Below are 18,941 nucleotides of genomic sequence, written 5' to 3'. Positions count from 1 at the left end.
AAGTTACTGTTATATTTAGAAAGCAACTAAGCACAATTTGCTGTGTTGTACATGTTTAAAGATATCTACTTTTAAATATGATGTTTCTCTTCATTAAAAATCACAGTTATAGCTCAAGTGAGATCATCTTACTGTTGGAAAAATCACTCAGGGCACAAAATATTATACAGGTGCATTGAATTGAACTGATTCTCAAAGAATTAACACAGTGTGAAATTAAAATAACATGTCATAAGTCTAGAAAGTAGCAAAGCTTCTAAATTACATAGCTCTGGAATGTAAGAGTTGGAAGAAGCAGTAGATCATTTAGACCAACCCCCTCTTTTTATAAATAAGCAATCTGAGGCCCACGAGGGTGATATAACTTGCCCAAGGTCATAGATCTAATTAGTGGCAGAGCCAGAACAAAAGCCTAAGTCTTATGGCTCAAAAATCTGTGTTGTTGGGTTTTTTTTTCACTACACCATGTAGATTTACCGCACTATGTAGATAAAAATAAATAGCTTTTTTTTTTTCCAGTTCAGGCCATTGTTGAAAAAGACTAGAGAAGTTCTCACTACTTCATAACAAGTTCAAAGTCATACAATAATATACTTCAATTAACATGACTTCAGACTTCAGTAACTTCAATCTTCCACAGCACCGCTCAACCCAGAGATTTAAAAAAAAAAACAAACCAAACCCTGATGAGGAAACAGCAACAGCTTCTATGCAACCAGCAAAGAAACAATTGACAAGCTAAGATCCCAAAGCAACCAACTGTAATTGTCCAATCTGCTGGCTAGAATAGTCTTGTAGGGGCTAGTAAGAGCAAAGCGACTAGCAAGCCCAATAAGCAGCAGTGACAGTTGGAAGTGGCACCAGAGATAACAAGCAGAAGTCAGAGCAGAAGAGAGATCCAGAGTTTGTTCACCTCTCACTAATTTCTACAGAGATCTCAATTTCACACAAACAACACGCTGGGCATAAGATATATGTATGTAAGGTACGAGGGAGGTGACATTTAGAGAATGGTAAGCCAAGTCCTATTTACTTCAACATCCTTAAAGGATATGTGGTTAGATTCAAGTAGTGCCATGATGAAGGCACCTGGATGGCATGATTCAGAAGCTTAGTGGTATAATATCATAAAGTGTACAAGTTGTCTATAAATAGTAGAAGAGTACTATAAGTCATCCCATAATGCAGATTCCCTATTTTCTCTAGTGAAAAAACAAACAAACAAGATATCACCACTGGCCTAAATGAAAATTTAAAAGGCAAAAGGTTTTTATGAGCAAACACTATGTGCACTTCTTAATGAATGGTTTTGGTGTTTCAAAGTGAGAAATAGCACTTGAAGGCTATGGTGCACAAACACCAAACCAGGAAACTATAGAATTTTGTGGGTTTTTTTAATAGCACATTCATCTCTGAGTGCTACCTTCTGAACAGATTTATTGACGAGACTTGACTCTTCTGAAGAATTTTGCAGAATTCTACTCTACCAGGGTCCTAAAAATCAACTTCTATAGGTTTAAGCAGAATGAAGACAAGTGGGCCATGTTCATGTATATAAATGGTACAGATGCTTATAAAATGTCAGCAATTGGGAAATATCACTATCCCAAAGCTTTCAAAAGTTTCTAGAGTCAGAAAGACCTGAATTCAATTCTGACTTTAGACAATAGCTATATGATCCCAGGCAAGTAATATAGCAACCTCTGTCTGCCTCAATTTCCTCATCGGTGAAATGGGGATAATAATAGCCCCTACCTCCCAAAGCTGTTACGAGATCAAATGAGAGAATATTTGTAAACCTTAAAGTAATATATAAATATTAGCTACATTTATCAGATATTTGTAGAATATAAGCTTGGATGAACAACACTTTTAAAAACTGGTTTCATTATCTTTTTTAACCTTCAGTACAATAAAGAGGCAATCTGGTCCAGTGTAAGGAACCTGACTTGGAAGTCAGGAGGGACATGGCTCAGATCCAACCGTTGATATTGACTAGCTGTGTGGCCTTGGGCAAATCACAGTTTCATTGAACTTCAGTTTTCTCAATTGTAAGATGAAAATAATAAATACTAATATGATATGCTAATCATAGTATTGTTGTGCAGATCAAATGAAAAATGTTACTAGAGTGCTTTGCAAACCTTAAAGCATCATATAAATGTTAGTTTGTAGCAGCATTCGCTTACCTGAAGACACAAAATATTCTCTTGCTAGAAAACTTTAGCCCTCAACCTAAGGAGGCAGAGTTAGCGCCTGGTATTATTTTTACCAGCCTTTTATCACAGTTCCAAAAGTATCATCATCTTCTACGATCCAATCACCCAAGACTGAGCCCACTTTCCTATGGACTCTGTATATATTGGTGGGAGAACGTGTCAGACTTTGGCACAAGTATGGTGGTATGTTTGTTACCTACTATACCACTGAGGAGCTAATTGATATCAACTGATAATCATGGTGGGGAGCACTAAAGACAACCCACAACCACTTAGGACTTACCTGCATTTTTCAGGGAATTGAGATTCAGGGAGGTTAAGTGATTTGCCCAAAGTCACAAAGATAAACATTAGAGTCAACATTCGAACCCAGGCCTCCTGATTCTAAAGCTAATGAGCTCTACCATACTGTCTCTCATCTATATAAAATTTATATGAAAATAATTGGGAGTTGTAAAATTGGATGGGAAAAAAAATCACATCTTTATTTTTATTAACCTACAACTGAAACTTAGCATGTCCTTCAATTATTAACATAAGAAACAAACACTATTCTGAGTGCATAGGCTTCACCAGATTGCCAAAGGGGTCCATGACACAAAAAAGGTTAAGAATCTCTGATCTATACACATATTAAGGACATCCTCAATAAGGATATTAGGAGGGAATAAGCAGGTTTACATAAGTAATATCCCAGAGCAGGTCACATATTGGCTTTTGCAATCTGGCTTTCAATGTCATCACGAAATTGAAATTGCTCTTTCCAAAGTTATCGATGTCTTCAAGTGCCAAATCCAATAGCCTTTTCTCAATCTTCTTCCCTCTTGATCACTATGCAACTTTTGATATTATTGACTACCCTTTCCTCCTGGATACTCTGTCCTCTCTGGGTTGTTATGATACTGTTTCTCTTGGTTCTATTTTTACCCGTCTACTGTTTCTTCTTGGTCTCTTTTGCTGGATATTCAGCCACATCTTACCCTCTAACTGTGGGTATGCACAAGGCCCAAGTCTCTTGTCCTGGGCCCTCCTCTCTTCTCTCTTCACTCTCCCTTGGTGACCTTGATAGTTAATATCAAGTAAAGAATAAAATTAAAAGGTTTCTATTTACCAAAGATGTTTACCACTGGCAAGGATATATCCAGTGCAGAGTACATTTTGAAAAGGGATTCTTTGTGGATGGTAAGGTCTCTCATGTGCTCCTGTTTGCAAATGATAACACACGGATATCGAGCCTCTGAACATTACAGAGCCTCCTGGAGATTTACAACCATTAAACAGAATTTGGCTTAACCATCCAAGGGGGAAAAACCAAACGGATGAAAAATATCTATTATTCACAGTTGTGTGAAAAACTTATAGACCTTGGCAAACAGAGAGATATAGATACATACATATATTTCTTTATGTTGGATGGATGGTACAAATGAGTGGTGATTTGAGCTTAGAATTAAATAAAGGCAAGTAGGATGGATTAACTTTGGGAAAAGGTAAAATTCCTTTAAAGCCTCCATACTTCTGCTTGAAATAAAGGCCTACTCAAAAAAATATCAATAGACCAGTGGTGTTGTTATATGGTTCTAAGTAGAACACTACAGGTTCTCAAGAGTTAAAAATTATTATCACTTAGAGGATGATGGAAGGGTACACGGTACATGGGAGCAGGTTGTAACGCAAAAAAATATGGAACTAAGCAACAAAATCAAAAGAATGTATGTCATAGAAGAAACGTATGATCCAAAAAGAAGATGGCTGGTTATATAGTAAGACCTTGGGCTCACCAGTGAACAGTGACAGGAGGAAGGCCTCCCAGTGTTAGGTGGCTCCCTGTGGTGAGTCTGTGGTGGGACATGGATGAGAACAGTCGAGGAGGGTTAGTGCTGTGATCTAGACCATTGATGGAATTGCTGCATCAATAAGACCACAGATACGTTTGAGTGTATGATAACAACTACGCCGCCAGCGGCTGTGGTGCTGAAATGGCCAGAGATGGCTGAATGACAGGGAGAGTGATGCAGAGGAACAGGGCTTATACACCCTTTTAGGCAAACAGAATCGACAAATTCACGTGTGAGGCATTTGCATAATGCATGACTTCCTCCTGCTTAGTTCCCCTTTTGCCGTAAACGTTATTGTGTTAATGGCCCAAGAGTGGTATTTAGCACGTGTGTGCCGTGGGGGTATTGGAGAGAGCGTGTGTATACCATGTATACTGAGGAGGCTTGAAGAGCCTTCATCCTGAGCAGCACGAGTATGCTGAGGGGGGGATGGAGAGCCCACTTGCCAAGTTATCAGCCCAAGGGCAAGAATAGGCCTTTGGCCTGTATCTTATCCCAGAATGGACTTTCTCAGAGCTGGCCCTCTACACAACTATAATAATAGCTAATATTTATAGAGATCTTTAAGGTTTGCAAAGCACTTGACACCCGTTTATCAAATCGTTTGATCCAAATAACAACTCCGTAAATGAGGTACAAGTAATATTATCCTCTTTTGATAAATGAGAAAAATGGAGCTTGAAGATTTAAGTGACTTAGCCCTCATGGCTGAGCCCAGAGGAGCTGATCATTCTTCCCACACCACTTCACTGCCTCTCCAGGGACTTCTTTCTGATGAGCTCAGATTTTTAAAGGGAAAATAGCGGGGTCACAAATGTTTTAAGCTTTAATAGCTTAAAGTTGCACTCAAACTTTTGGAACCCCTTGTATAGCCAAGATGGATATAGGAACACATGTCCCAAGCAAGAATACAAAGGAGTAGCACACACCTCAAAGAACATTGTCAAAAAGGCGACTGCTGTCAATGGTAAGGGCAGACAAGAATAAGGAAAGGATAGATTCAATGTGAGAGAAGGGAAATATTGACAACTGGGTGTTCAATGATTGCTTATTTGTTCATTCCTCTCTTTACATATGGGACATTGCTTTTTTGTTGTTCTCCTGGCCATCTGGCCGCTACTTTTCAGTTTGCCTCCTACTACCCAACTTTGGGTATCCCATAAGCCTCAGTTCTAGGCTTTCTTGTCTTTTCTCTCTCACACTCCTTGATGATCTTATCTGATTTCATTGGTTCAAAAATTATGTCTATGCAAATGGTTACTATATATGCACATGTATGCAAATGACTACCATAAAAACATACATACACACTAAACACACACAACCTTAATCTCTCCAGTCCTAGATCTCTAACTACCCACCATATATTGTGTATCACCTGTCAGTACCAATGGTACCTCAAACTCACCATGTCTAAAATAGAATTCATTCTAATAGCCTACATTTATCAAATATCACTTTAAGGTTTGCAAAGCATTTTACAATCTCATTTGATGCTTCCAACTACCCTGTGAGGAAGATACTATTCTTATTCTCATTTTTACAGCTGAAGAAACAGCCCCAGATAGGTTAAATGCTTGTCCAGGGAGGCAGTAGGGAGGCGAAAATCCAAGTCTTTCTGACTCCAAGTCCTGCACTTTATCAGCTATACCCTTCTATAACCTATCCCTCCAGACTTCTTGTGGAATATACAGCCACTCTTCTCCTTAGGCCAGGTTCATAACTTCAGAGTTGTCTTTCACACTCAACTCCCCTTCTTTCTACTTAACATAGTTGCCACCCTGGTTCAGACCATCATCACCTTATGCCTGGACTACTGTAATAGCCTTCTAGTTGGCCTTCCTGCATAGTCAAATTGTACTCCAGTCCATCCTCCACTCAGCTGCTAAAGTGATCTTCTTCAAGTGCAAGTCTGACCACTACTCCCCTACTCAAAAAAATTCCAGTCACTCCCTATTACCTATAGCAGGGCTGTCCAAAATATGGCATGTGGGCCGCATGCAGCCTGCAGTGCGATTTTATGCGGCCCACCTGTGGGTTTTAATTTTCACAAGCAAAAAAATAAAATAATAATTTGCATGGAATGCGTATTAGATTTTTAAATTCCATCACTAATAAATAATCTCATTGATGTTAATTTTCTTTGGTGTTTTTAAGCAGTATTACGGAAAGAACATAATTGCACGGAATTTTCAATCCATCTGCGGGATGCGTTCCGTCTGTACAATGCAGACTAGTCAGTATGCACTTACCTTTATACTGTTGTGTTGTCGCTTTGTTGTTTTGTGTTTGCTTTCTGCGCTTCGTGCCTTCTCCTGTCGTATTGATGACGCGCATTCCCCCACTTTCTATTAGCGTACTGTATTTTTTATTCTGGGTGCAGCCCTCGAATAATTATTTTATTTTAATGCGGCCCTAAGAAAACCTAAGGTTGGACAGCCCTGACCTATAGGAACAAATGTAAAATCTTTTGTTTGACTTTTAAAGCCTTTTAAAGCCAGTTGGAGGCTTTCTACCTTTCCAAACTTCTAATATCTTATATCCTCCATATACTCTACAGTCTAGTCACACTGGTTTCCTTCATGTCCTCTGCATAAGATACTCCATCTCACAATTCTGGCCTGCTTTGATGGGCTGTCCCCCATGCGTGGAATTCTCTCTCCTCCTCTCCACTTACTGGTTTCCTTTAAACTCAACTCAAATATATCTTCTTCAAGAGGTCTTTCCTCTTCCCTCCCATGACTAGTGCCTGCCTTTTCAGATTACTTCCCTTTTACGATGTTTCTAACTTGTCTATATAGAATTGTTTGCATTTTGCCTCCCCCTTTAGAAAGCTAGTTCCCTCAGGATGGGGCTGTGTTTTTGCCTTTGTGTCCCCAAATCTTAGCACAATGCCCAGTACATAATAAGCACTTAATTAATAAGCTTGTTGACTGACTGTCTGACTTAGCTCTCCCTCAAGGCAGATTCAAGTCAGCTTCCAGGCTATATCTAGTCTCCTTGAATGTCTCTCACATCAGCTGCCATCTCTATACTCACACTGGTACCAAGCCTAGTTTAGTCCTCATCATCACTATACTACACTATTGTAATAACTTTCTTTTTGGCATCTCTATCTTTAGTTTTTCTTCTCTCCAATCCAGCCTTCATAATCTGTCAAAAGTCTTCACTGTCCTGCTAAAAACAACATAAAAAATAAAAAACAAAACAAAACCCAGAAAAATCATAAACTCCTTAGCCTGAAAACTAACCTAAAACTAAACACCAATAGCACATTTAGACCATCAGAATCCTACAAGGGGACTCTGAACTAGGAGAGAGTCAGAACTAGTATATTCATAATTTGGGACAAATCACCAGATACTATAAAGTCAGGTTCCTCAGTGGGCCAGATCTTGTAAAATATTCTCAGTCCACAATCCCAGAGGTATTTTTTTTAAAAAGCCTCAATGTGCCAAGGAGGTATTAGTAAGAAAGCAGTTATCTTCATCATATTTTTTTTTCTGGTGTGCAGGCAGGTACCTGTCTTTTCCACTGTCCAAGACAGGTGAAGCTTCTCCTCTACCTAATCAGTTCTCAGCAGCAACAGCTATGCTATGATACTCAGCTGCACTCTTGCTGTGTCTGAGTGCCTACGGACCCATTAGGCTGATCTTACAGCACTAGGGTCAGCAATTTGACCCAGGAAATGATCAGTATTATGTCTACTGACAGTTAAATTGATTCATAATTAGTTAAACAACCAAATTCAAAAAATGTTGATTAATAGGTCAGTGCAAGCCTGAAAGATCTTTCTATTACACTACCATAGCGCTCTACCATTTGACTTTATTTTTTCAATCAATTACTTGGATAAAGATGTAGATGGCACACAAAAGGTCTCACTATAGAATTAGGAAACAAAAACATCTCAACTGTTTGAATGCTAGGCCAAATGTGGCAACAAGATGAAATTTAGTAGAGATAAAGACAGGGCAGTACTGTAATTTATTTGTAAAAAATTAACTACATGTGAAAAAGGTCTAGGTTCTGTTTGAAAGCTCAACATGCATAAAGAGTGGTGCCAAACTTGTCCTGGATACTAATTAGATCTTTGGTGATATTGACAGAAGTATCCTGTCCAGAAAAGGGAAATGAAAGTACAATTATGTGCTGGTCAGACTAAGTCTGAAGCATTCTGACTGGGGAACCATTTTCAAGGGGGCATGCCCGCAACATGTTCAGATGATGGTGACAAAAATGGTGAGAAGACTAAACTTGTATCTTATGAGGGAGTGCTTGAAGAAATTAAAGACATTTAGCCTGGAGAAAATTTATTGGGGAACACGCTATTATAACCCTTACATTACTGAAGGGCTGTAATATGGAAGAAAGATTAGACTTGTTACGTACAGCTCCTAAAGGCAGAACCAGGACCACCTGATGACAGGGAGGCAAATTCTGGTACAATTCTAAGAACTTCCCTGTAATTAAAAACTCTCTAAGAAAAAATATGGATTGCCTTGTGAGGTATCTTTGACACAAGAAATCCTTAACACGGGAGATATTAAAAGAAAGGTATTCAAGGACAAACATTTGTTAGGAAGAAGACCCAGAGCAGAACTTTGTCAGACACCCCCAGTTAGAGGGTGAGATATGGCTGATGATCCATTAGAAGAGACAGTACAGTAATCAGAGAGGTAGGAGAAAAACTAGAGGGGATCATTTAGACTTTTAAAAGGTACAAACAACCAAAAAGCAAACAGACATCAGGGACTTTAAGAAAGCAAGTTCTGGGCTATCTTTTGGGTACCCACTAAGGCTTAGGTCCCATACCATTTTATCTAAAGTATAATAATTGATGTTTGTAATACCCTGCAGCCAGGTAGTGCAGTGGATAGAGCATTGGGCTTGAAATAAGAAAGACTTATCTTTTTGAGTTCAAATCTGGCCTCAGACACTTATTAGCTGTGCGACCCTGAGCAAGTCACTTCACTCTGTTTGCCTCAGTTTCCTCATATGTAAAATGAACTAGCAAAGGAAATGGCAAACCACTCTAGTATCTCTGCCAAGAAAACCCTAAATGGGGTCACAAAGAGTTGGACACAACTGAACAACAACAATGACCTTTAGCCATCAAGAAATATATTCATTATAGTCCATTTAAGGAAACAAAGAGGTGTGCTTCAGAAAGATTTTTTGGACTAAAATAAAAAAGGAATTTGGCACTAAAAAGGTTAAACTTCAGTTACCAGGGAACATGAGATTCTTTTAGATTGTTGTATAATTATTATACTAGTGTATTTCTTATCGTATAAAGTATAGTGTAGTCCTGCAGCTTCCCCTAAGGGAGAAATAAATACCTGTCTAGTAAGAAGAAAAAAAGAGGAAAAACACTAACCTTCAGTTAATTCAAAGAATTCATTCAGTACTTAACATATGCTTATTATTATGCCAAATGCTAATGATAAGCTGAAAATGCCAGTGAATAAATCTCCATCCTCTTCCACACACAGGAAGCAACATAGTATATTGAAAAAAAAATCAAAGGGCTTGAGTTTTTAGTTTTTCTTTTTTCCCCCCACAGCTGGTAAGTATCAGAAGCAGGATTTGAACTCAAGTTTCTCCTAACTCCAAGGCAAATACTCCTCTCATTACAAGATGCTACTTTTCTCCATGGGGCTTGGGTTCTAATGTTGGTTTTGCCACTTACTACCTTGTATTTTTTTTAATTAATTAATTTATTTTTAGTTTACAACATTCAGTTTCGCAAGCTTTTGAGTTTTAAACTTTCTTCCCCTGCCTCCCCTCCCCCCATACCTTGTATGGTTTTGAGTAATTTCCCCTTACTAGGCCTCTGTTTCCTTATCTATAAAATATGAGGGATGAGCTAGATGATCTCTAAGTTCCTTTCCAGTTCTAATGCTGGGACACATCACTTGCACAGTACCATGTTTTAAAAGTTACACTGTCTTTTAGAAATGGTATAAAACAAATGCTAATAAAGAAACATTTTTCAATATTACTAACTTTTGCATGAGAGCATTTACCTTACACCTGATTGATTTCCTGTTTGAATAATACTGATTCTTGTAAAATAAAATAACATGAACTTTCTTGATATCAAATCCACAAATATCAGGTCCTAGAAAAAAAATCATCTACTCTTAACTTCCTTAGATATTTTATCATTATTAAACACATCAAATATTTCTCCTAAAATATATGAAACAAAGAGAATTTTACAAATTAAGCAATAATCATTCAAGTTATAAGCTATAAATGTATAGTAATATCCCACTTAAATGAATACCAACCAAGGAACAAAAAGTAAGCTGCCAAAGTCCTTCCATACAGACTTTACTTTTTCAAACATTCATTCAAAATCCATTTAAATATTATATTACATATAACTGTCCATATTTGCCTTGGGGAGAAAAGGGAGGGAATGACCTAGTTTCCCGGATACCAACAGATTATGTGTGGCAAATTAGAAGGGTAGGTGTAAGGGGAAATGGGCTGCTGGAGGCAGGCACACCATTAGCAATTAGAAGTGACAACTGACACCCTAAGAGTGGAGGGAATCTCAGAAGATTATAAAATCAGAGACAAGAACGCAAAAAGTATAATAGTGTGGGGCCATTTGGTATAGGGGCAAATAAATAGTCCTCCACATTTCAATAGTTCAGTGAGGGCACTACTATACTAGGGTCATAAATAATAACCACAATAATGATCCTAAGTCATCAGAAAAAAAGTGTTCTATTCAGTAGACTCTGAGAAGGTAGAGAAGTACATAATACATATTGGAAGGATTTCATATGGAAGATTAAAAGTTTCAAAATTGGCACTTAAAAGAACAAGTTTTATTCATGCCAAAAAGGTTTTTACTATTGTACTAAATTTCTAACAAATTCTACTAAGATGTTTGATAGTTTCAGTTGCACATTTATAAAAAACATTTAAATATTTTCTATTATAATGATACAGTTAGGAGAACTTGAGACATCATCTATGGGCCCTGAGAAATAATATATAGTACATATTTTCATTCATTGTAGATAATTCTACTTAATAGCTTATATGTACATAGTTCTTTATAATTTATAAGAAACTTTTACATCTTATCTCATTTGGTCCACACAACACCTTTCTGAGGCAGGAAGGACAGGTTACTTCCAATTAACAGATGATGAAATGAAATCTCAGAGAGGTTAACGTGACACAGCTAGAAGGTGATAGAACTAGGATTTGAATTTACATCTTCTGACTCAATTGTTCTTTCCATTACACCATACTGCCTGTCTTATTTCAATGTAAATTCTCCCTTATTTTAAAGAACAAATTCAACACCCAAAAACTGCAGTAGGGAAAACTAATGTAAACACAAATATTCATGACACCATTCCCTCTGCCACGATCTTGAATTTACAAACATTTCAAAATAAGGGGGGAACATGTTAAGCTGAGAGTCCTGAGCTTTTAATCAGGAAACCTGGGTTCCACAGGTGGGTCATTTAGCTTCTCGGAATCTGTTTCTTCATCTGTAAAATGGACACGACAACACTAGAGATACCTACTCACATGGTTGTTTTGATGGCACCATAGAAATATGTTATTAATAATTAAGAATCATTATTGTAATCATGATAATACTATATGCCAATTTAAAAAAGAATTTAATCTAGAGAAGGGTACCATCACTACTCCAGAAGGAGACATTATGATAAACTGTGGCTAAGATTTCTGAAAGATGACTCCAACACTGTTTTTAGGATAGTTCTTGAAAAACTGAACTCATGACTAATAATCATTGCTTTTACATTGTCACTAGACAACTATTTCAATATATTGTTAATATATCAACTATATCAATATATCTTTCAATATCTTTCAATATATCTAGACAACTTTTTCAATATCTTCAATATATCTTCAATATAACCACATTACTAAACTCACCAAACATAATGTAATACCGTGACTTCCCATTTAAGTTCTTCTGATCCAAGTCTGAAGGAAAGATCTTAATATAACCCCCACCACAGTCCATCTTCTGTTCGTGTTTTACTGTATACTGAATAACCAGAGTCTGTCCTTTATTGCTAAATGGTTTAAATCGTGAGGAGATAGCATAAAATTTTGCATTTTCAGTGGTTTGCAGACCTTTAAGCAAAAATATCAGTGTAAGTTTATATATTTCAACTGCAACAGTAATATACTATCAGTGATACATGTCAATAAAATACAAAAAATAAAGTGGCTTTCCCAGATTTTGCAATAAAGCATATTTAAAATATATTAAATGACTATAATATATTAGATGCCTTATATTCATACACACCATTAATAGGCAGGCTCACTTCTCACAAGGAATGGATTTTATATTCATAGATGTTTATACAGTAAATTTTATCTAATGTCTGTTAATGCTATAAAAAGCATTTAAATAAACAGAACTTTTATTCTGAGTAAATGGAGGAAACAGAGGTTTGGAAGATGAGCCTCATCTCATTGAGAAAAAAAAAGAAAACAAAATCCTTGTTATAAACATGTAAAATGAAGCAAAACAAATTCCTATTTTAGCAAGGTCCAAAAAAAAACCTCCCCTAAAAAACAAAAACAAAACTCAAAACCAAAACCTGTCTCACTCTGCAATCTGAGCCTACCATCTGTCAGGAGGTAGATAGCATGTTTCATCATGAATACTCTGGAATCATGAATGAAGAATTTATTATGTGCTTATTATATAAAAAGTGCTGTGCTAAGTACTAAAGATACAAATGGAAAAGCCATTCCCTGCTCTCCAAATTCTAATTCAGGAGATGACATGTGGAAAGTTTCACCTGCAAGTCAGAAAGGTCCCATGGTCCTTTTTTTATTTTTTTAGATATATTTAGTTTTCAGCATTGATTTTCACAAGAGTTTGAATTACAAATTTTCTCCCCATTTCTACCCTCCCCCCCACTCCAAGATGGTGTATATTCTGGTTGCCCGTTCCCCAGTCAGCCTTCCCTTCTATCATCCCACTCCCCTCCTATCCCCTTTCCCCTTCCTTTCTTGTAGGGCAAGATAAATTTCTACGCCCCATTGCCTGTGTATCTTATTTTCTAGTTGCACGCAAAAACTTTTTTTTTTGAACAACTGTTTTTAAAACTTTGAGTTCCAAATTCTCTCCCCTCTTCCCTTCGCACCCACCCTCCCTAAGAAGTCAAGCAATTCAACATAGGCCACATGTGTATCATTATGTATAACCCTTCCACAATACTCATGTTATGTAAGACTAACCATATTTTGCTCCTTCCCAACCCATCCCCCTTTATTGAATTTTCTCCCTTGACCCTGTCCCCTTTCCAAAGTGTTTGTTTTTGACTACCTCCACCTCCACCTGCCCTCCCCTCCATCAACCCCCCCCCCTTTTTTTTATCTTCTTCCCTCTTCTTTCCTGTGGGGTAAGATTCCCAATTGAGTATGTATGGTATTCTCTCTTCAGGCCAAATTCGATGAGAGCAAGATTCACTCATTCCCCCCTCACCTGCCCTCTCCCCTCCTCCCACAGAACTGCTTCCTCTTGCCACCTTTACGCGAGATAATCCACCCCATTCTATCTCTCCCTATCTCCCTCTCTCATCCCTTAATTTGATTTTATTTCTTTTAGATATCTTCCCTTCATCTTCAACTCACCCTATGCCTGCTCTCTCTCTCACTCTCTCCAGATATATATACACACACACACACACACACATATATAACATACATACACACTCACATATACATATATATACATAAACATATATATACATATACACACATTATATATACATATACATGCACATATATGCATATTCCCTTCAGCTACCCTAATACTGAGGTCTCATGAATCATACACATCATCTTTCCATGTAGGAATGTAAACAAAACAGTTTAACTTTAGTAAGTCCCTCACAATTTCTTTTTCTTCATTACCTTTTCATGCTTCTCTCGATTCTTGTGTTTGAAAGTCAGATTTTCTATTCAGCTCTGGTCTTTTCACTGAGAAAGTTTGAAAGTCCTCTATTTTATTGAAAATCCATATTTTCCCTTGGAGCATGATACTCAGTTTTGCTGGGTAGGTGATTCTTGGTTTTAATCCTAGCTCCATTGACCTCCAGAATATTGTATTCCAAGCCCTTCGATCTCTTAATGTAGAAGCTGCTAGATCTTGGATTATTCTGATTGTGTTTCCACAACACTCAAATTGTTTCTTTCTGGCTGCTTGAAATATTTTCTCCTTGATCTGGGAGCTCTGGAATTTGGCGACAATATTCCTAGGAGATTTCTTTTTGGGATCTATTTGAGGAGGTGATCTGTGGATTCTTTCAATTTCTATTTTACCCTCTGGCTCTAGAATATCAGGGCAGTTCTCCTTGATAATTTCTTGAAAGATGATATCTAGGCTCTTTTTTTTGATCATGGCTTTCAGGTAGTCCAATAATTTTTAAATTCTCTCTCCTGGATCCATTTTCCAGGTCAGTGGTTTTTCCAATGAGATATTTCACATTGTCTTCCACTTTTTCATGTTTTATAATATCTTGATTTCTCATAAAGTCACAAGCTTCCACTTGTTCCAATGTAATTTGTAAGGTAGTATTTTCTTCAGTGGTCTTTTGGACCTCCTTTTCCGTTTGGGTAATTCTGCCTTTCAAGGCATTCTTCTCCTCATTGGCTTTTTGGAGCTCTTTTGCCATTTGAGTTAGGCTATTTTTTAAGGCGTTGTTTTCTTCAGTATATTTTTCAGTATTTTTTTGGGTCTCCTTTAGCAAGTCATTGACTTGTTTTTCATGGTTTTCTCACATCCTTCTCATTTCTCTTCCCAATTTTTCCTCTACTTCTCTAACTTGCTTTTCCAAATCCTTTTTGAGCTCTTCCATGGCCTGAGACCAGTTTGTTTTTCTTGGAGTCTTTTGTTGTAGGCTCTTTGACTTTGTTGACTTCTTCTGGCTGTATGTTTGGGTCTTCTTTGTCACCAAAGAAAGATTCCAAAGTCTGAGACTGAATCCGGGTGCGTTTTTGCTGCCTGGCCATGTTCCCAGCCAACTTACTGGACTCTTGAGTTTTTCAGCGGGCTATGACTGCTTGTAAAGAGTACTATGTTCCAAGCTTGGGGGGAATGCGCCAGCTCTGCCACACCAGCACTCCTCCTTCCCCAAGAACTCCCAACCTGGACTGGACTTAGATCTTCAGCAGGCTCTTCACTCCTGTTCTGATCTGCCACTTAATTCCTCCCACCAGGTGGGCCTGGGGCCAGAAGCAACTGCAGCTGTAGTTCTGTAGCTGTACCACCTCCGTTGCCCCCTGGGCGGTGGCCAAACCGTGAACTCTATCACCCTGTCCCCAGCAGCTTTTCCCACTAACCTTCTCTGTTGTCTTTGGTGTTTGTGGGTTGAGAAGTCTGGTAACTGCTGCAGCTCACTTATTCAGGGCACTAGGGCACGCTCCGCCTAGCTCCTGGTCTGGTTGGTCCATGCCACCCACGCTGAGTTCTGCTCTGCTCTGCTCCACTCCACTCCCAGCTCCGTGTGGGATAGACCTTACCCAGAGACCATCCAGGCTGTCCTGGGCTGGAGCCCTGCTTCTCTCTGCTATTTTGTGGGTTCTGCAGTTCTAGAATTGGTTCAGAGTCATTTTTTATAGGTTTTTGGAGGGACTTGGTGGGGAGCTCATGCTAGTCCCTGCTTTCCAGCTGCCATCTTGGCTCCGCCCCCCCCATGGTTCTTAAAGTGCAGCCACAAAGCATATGGCAATACCTATTCTTTAGTGTTATTTAAGCTAAAGATCCTATCAGTTTCTGATGCTGAACCATCTGATAGTGCTAAGGACTTTTGGTGACAAGACCTTTCTTTTCTGGGTCTTTAGTAGCTGTGGCTGTAGCATTTACAGGAGCAGCTGACCAACAGCATGTCCTTAGAGTTTGCTTCCCTGGATGAAGGCACTGGACTGGAAACCTTGCTATTCCCAAGGCTCTAGGGTTCAGGGTCCTGGGTTGTCTCCCATCGGGAAATGGGGATGATGGTGGTCAAGGTCAAAGGTGATTTGATTTGCCTAGCACATGCTCTCTCCTGTCTCTTCCTCAGGGTTAGGGTTAAGCTAGACAGACACTCTTTTATTTAGTATTTTATTTATCCCCAGTTACATGTAAAAACCATTTTTAACATCGGTTTTTAATTATCCCAATTATCTCCCTTCCTTTCCCCACTACCCCCGTCCCATTGAGAAGGCAATAGGCTGACACTCTTGTTCTAAGTGGCAGTGGGTCGGCAGTTGGGGATGACTGGCCCCTTCTCCACAGGCATTGCATTATTGGTGTTGTCTTGAAGAGTTCCTAAGTCTTTAAAAATTGTCTTTATAACTGTTGTTATTTTAAAAATTGTTCTCCTATTTTTGCTTACTCGATTAGTTTATAAAAATCTTCCCAGGTTTCTCTAAAATTGTCCCTTTCATCGTTTCTCAAAGCACAATAGTATTCCTTCACATTCATATATCATAACATGCTCAGACATTCCCCAGTGGATGGGAACCCCCTTAATTTCTAATTCTTTGCCACCACCAAAAGAGCCGCTATAGATATTTTTGTATCTTTAGGTCCTTTTTTTCTTTCTTTGATCTCTTTGAGGCATGGACCTAGTAGTGATACTGATGAGTCAAAGGGTATGGATCATTTAATAACTTTTGGGGCATAGTTCCAAACTGCTTTCCAGAATGATTGGACCACTTCACGGTTTCACCAAAGGCGCGTTAACGTACTAGTTTTCCCATAGCCAGAGGTGCAGATTTATTTGGGTTTTTATTGATTTTGAACTTATTTATTGAGTTCATTTTTTGATATTTTGAATTTGAGGTGCTAGTGAGAGACAGGGATACATAGCAGGCAGGTAGTTGGAGATGCAAGATCAGTGTTTTGGTGAGAGATTAAGGTTGGATATATCTATATCTATATGTATTTGGGAGTAATTTGTATACAAGTGTATCACTGAATCTGTGGATGCTGATGAGCTCACTAAGGATGAAAGTAGAGAGAAAAAAAGGAGGTCTAAGAGAGCCTTAGAAGACAGCCAGATTTAGGGTGTTGTAGGTAGACAATAAACCAACCAGTGAAGAAGACTGAGAAGGAACAGAATGATAGGACAAGAGCTAGGAAAGAAGAATGTGATGGAAGCCAAGGGTACAGCTACCTTAGTTGCCCTTCCTTAATGCTCATCCTTTTTGGTGTCTTGGCAGCTTTTGATACTGTTGAGTATCAACATTACTGCTGAGTAAACTCAACAGGCCCAAAATGGAATTCTTCACTCTTCCTCTTTTATGCCTCCCTGGCATTTGAGTGAGGGGGACAAGCTCCCATAGGTCTCTGGATGGAAGGGGGGTCTTGGGCCCTCTCACACTCAGAGTTGGAATGAAGTCAAGAGCATACAGCCCTTCTGTTGTCTGCCTCTCTTTTGTCTATTCTTTCCTGCTTTTAGATGAAGTATTGGAGATGACAGTGACTCTATGAGCTGAGAAAAGTTAAAACAGAGAGAGACAGAAATCCAGGAACTGAAGTCCAATCCAAGATTCTGAGCACAAATGAAATGGTAGCTGAGGTCCTGAGGATTGACCAGCTTGACCCAGTCCAGAGTCAGCAAAGTTGAACTCATTTATCCATTGGCTGTGCTAAATTTGGAAGTGAATTTGGAAGGATAAATGCTTTATAGAAACTGGTTTTAAGTTTTAGCCCATTTTCTTTACAGACTGAGGTGGTCTCTTCAGGTGTTTGGGGCCGGGGCAGGGGTGGTGGGGTGGTGGAACACTTTGTAACTTCTGTTTTCAGCCTTGCTATATCTTATCCCTTTGTTAAAGTTCGTTGATGTTAATCCGTTAAACGAAACTGGGCTCCTAACCACTGGCAGTTAACAATGGAGACAAGACACCAGAAAGGTAGGGGGAGATGGGATGGGGTAAATTATCTCACATAAAAGTGGCAAGAAAAAGCAATTATAATGGAAGGGAAGGTGGGGCAGGTGAAAGGGAGTAAATTAATCTTGCTCTCCTCGGATTTGACTTAAGGAGGGAATAACACATTCAATTGGGTATCTTACCCTACAGGAAAGTAGGGGGGAAGGGGAGGAGAGAGGGGCGGGGCATGATAGAAGGGAGGGCAGATTGGGGGAGGAGGTAGTCAAAAGCAAACACTTTTGAAAAGGGACAGGGTTAAGGGAGAAAACTGAATAAAGGGAGACAGGATAGGATGGAGGGAAACATAGTCTTTCACAACATGACTATTATGGAAGTGTTTTGCATAACGATACATGTGTGGCCTATGTTGAATTGCTTGCCTTCTCAAGGAGGGTGGGTGGGGAGGGAAGAAGGGAGATAATTTGGAACTCAAAGTTCTAAAAACAAATGTTCAAAAAAAAGTTGTTTTTACATGCAACTGGGAAATAAGATATACAGGCAATGGGGTATAGAAATCTATCTTGCCCTACAAGAAAGTAAGGAGAAAGGTGGTAGGGTGGTGGGGGTGGGGGGAGTGGGGTGACAGAAGGGAGGGCAGACTGAGGAAAAGGGCAATCAGAATATATGCCATCTGGGGGGGGGAGGGTAGAAATGGGGAGAAAATTTGTAAGTCAAAATCTTGTGGAAATCAATGTTGAAAACTAAAAATATTAAATAATAAAAAATAAGACACCAGGAAGGAGACTCAAGTCTATGGCATTAGAGAATCATTGCTTACTGCTCCAAAGGTGGGGTTCTAATTGTATCAGAAAAACCTGGAAAGCTTTACAGAAGCTGATACACAGTGACATGTTCTGTGTACAAAAACAGCAATGTTGTAAGATGACCAGCTATGAATGACTTGGCTGTTCTTAGCAATACAATGACCCAAGGCAAC

The 18,941-nt window shown here is 38.8% G+C and overlaps 1 protein-coding gene across 1 annotated transcript in view; it reads right to left on the bottom strand.

The window, feature by feature from the left end:
* Positions 1-18,941, bottom strand: part of CALR3 (calreticulin 3) — a 34,809-nt gene that overhangs the window by 11,609 nt on the left and 4,259 nt on the right. Inside the window, exons 3-4 of the mRNA XM_036741759.1 lie at positions 11,999-12,202; positions 10,087-10,181 (exon numbers count right to left, since the gene is read on the bottom strand). Of these exons, the coding sequence (XP_036597654.1) occupies positions 10,087-10,181; positions 11,999-12,202 (299 nt within the window). The remainder of the gene's footprint in view (positions 1-10,086; positions 10,182-11,998; positions 12,203-18,941) is intronic.

Source organism: Trichosurus vulpecula, chromosome 1 (genome assembly GCF_011100635.1).
Source record: "Trichosurus vulpecula isolate mTriVul1 chromosome 1, mTriVul1.pri, whole genome shotgun sequence".
NCBI classification, from domain to species: Eukaryota; Metazoa; Chordata; class Mammalia; order Diprotodontia; family Phalangeridae; genus Trichosurus; species Trichosurus vulpecula.
This window is presented reverse-complemented; position numbering and strand designations above follow the sequence as displayed.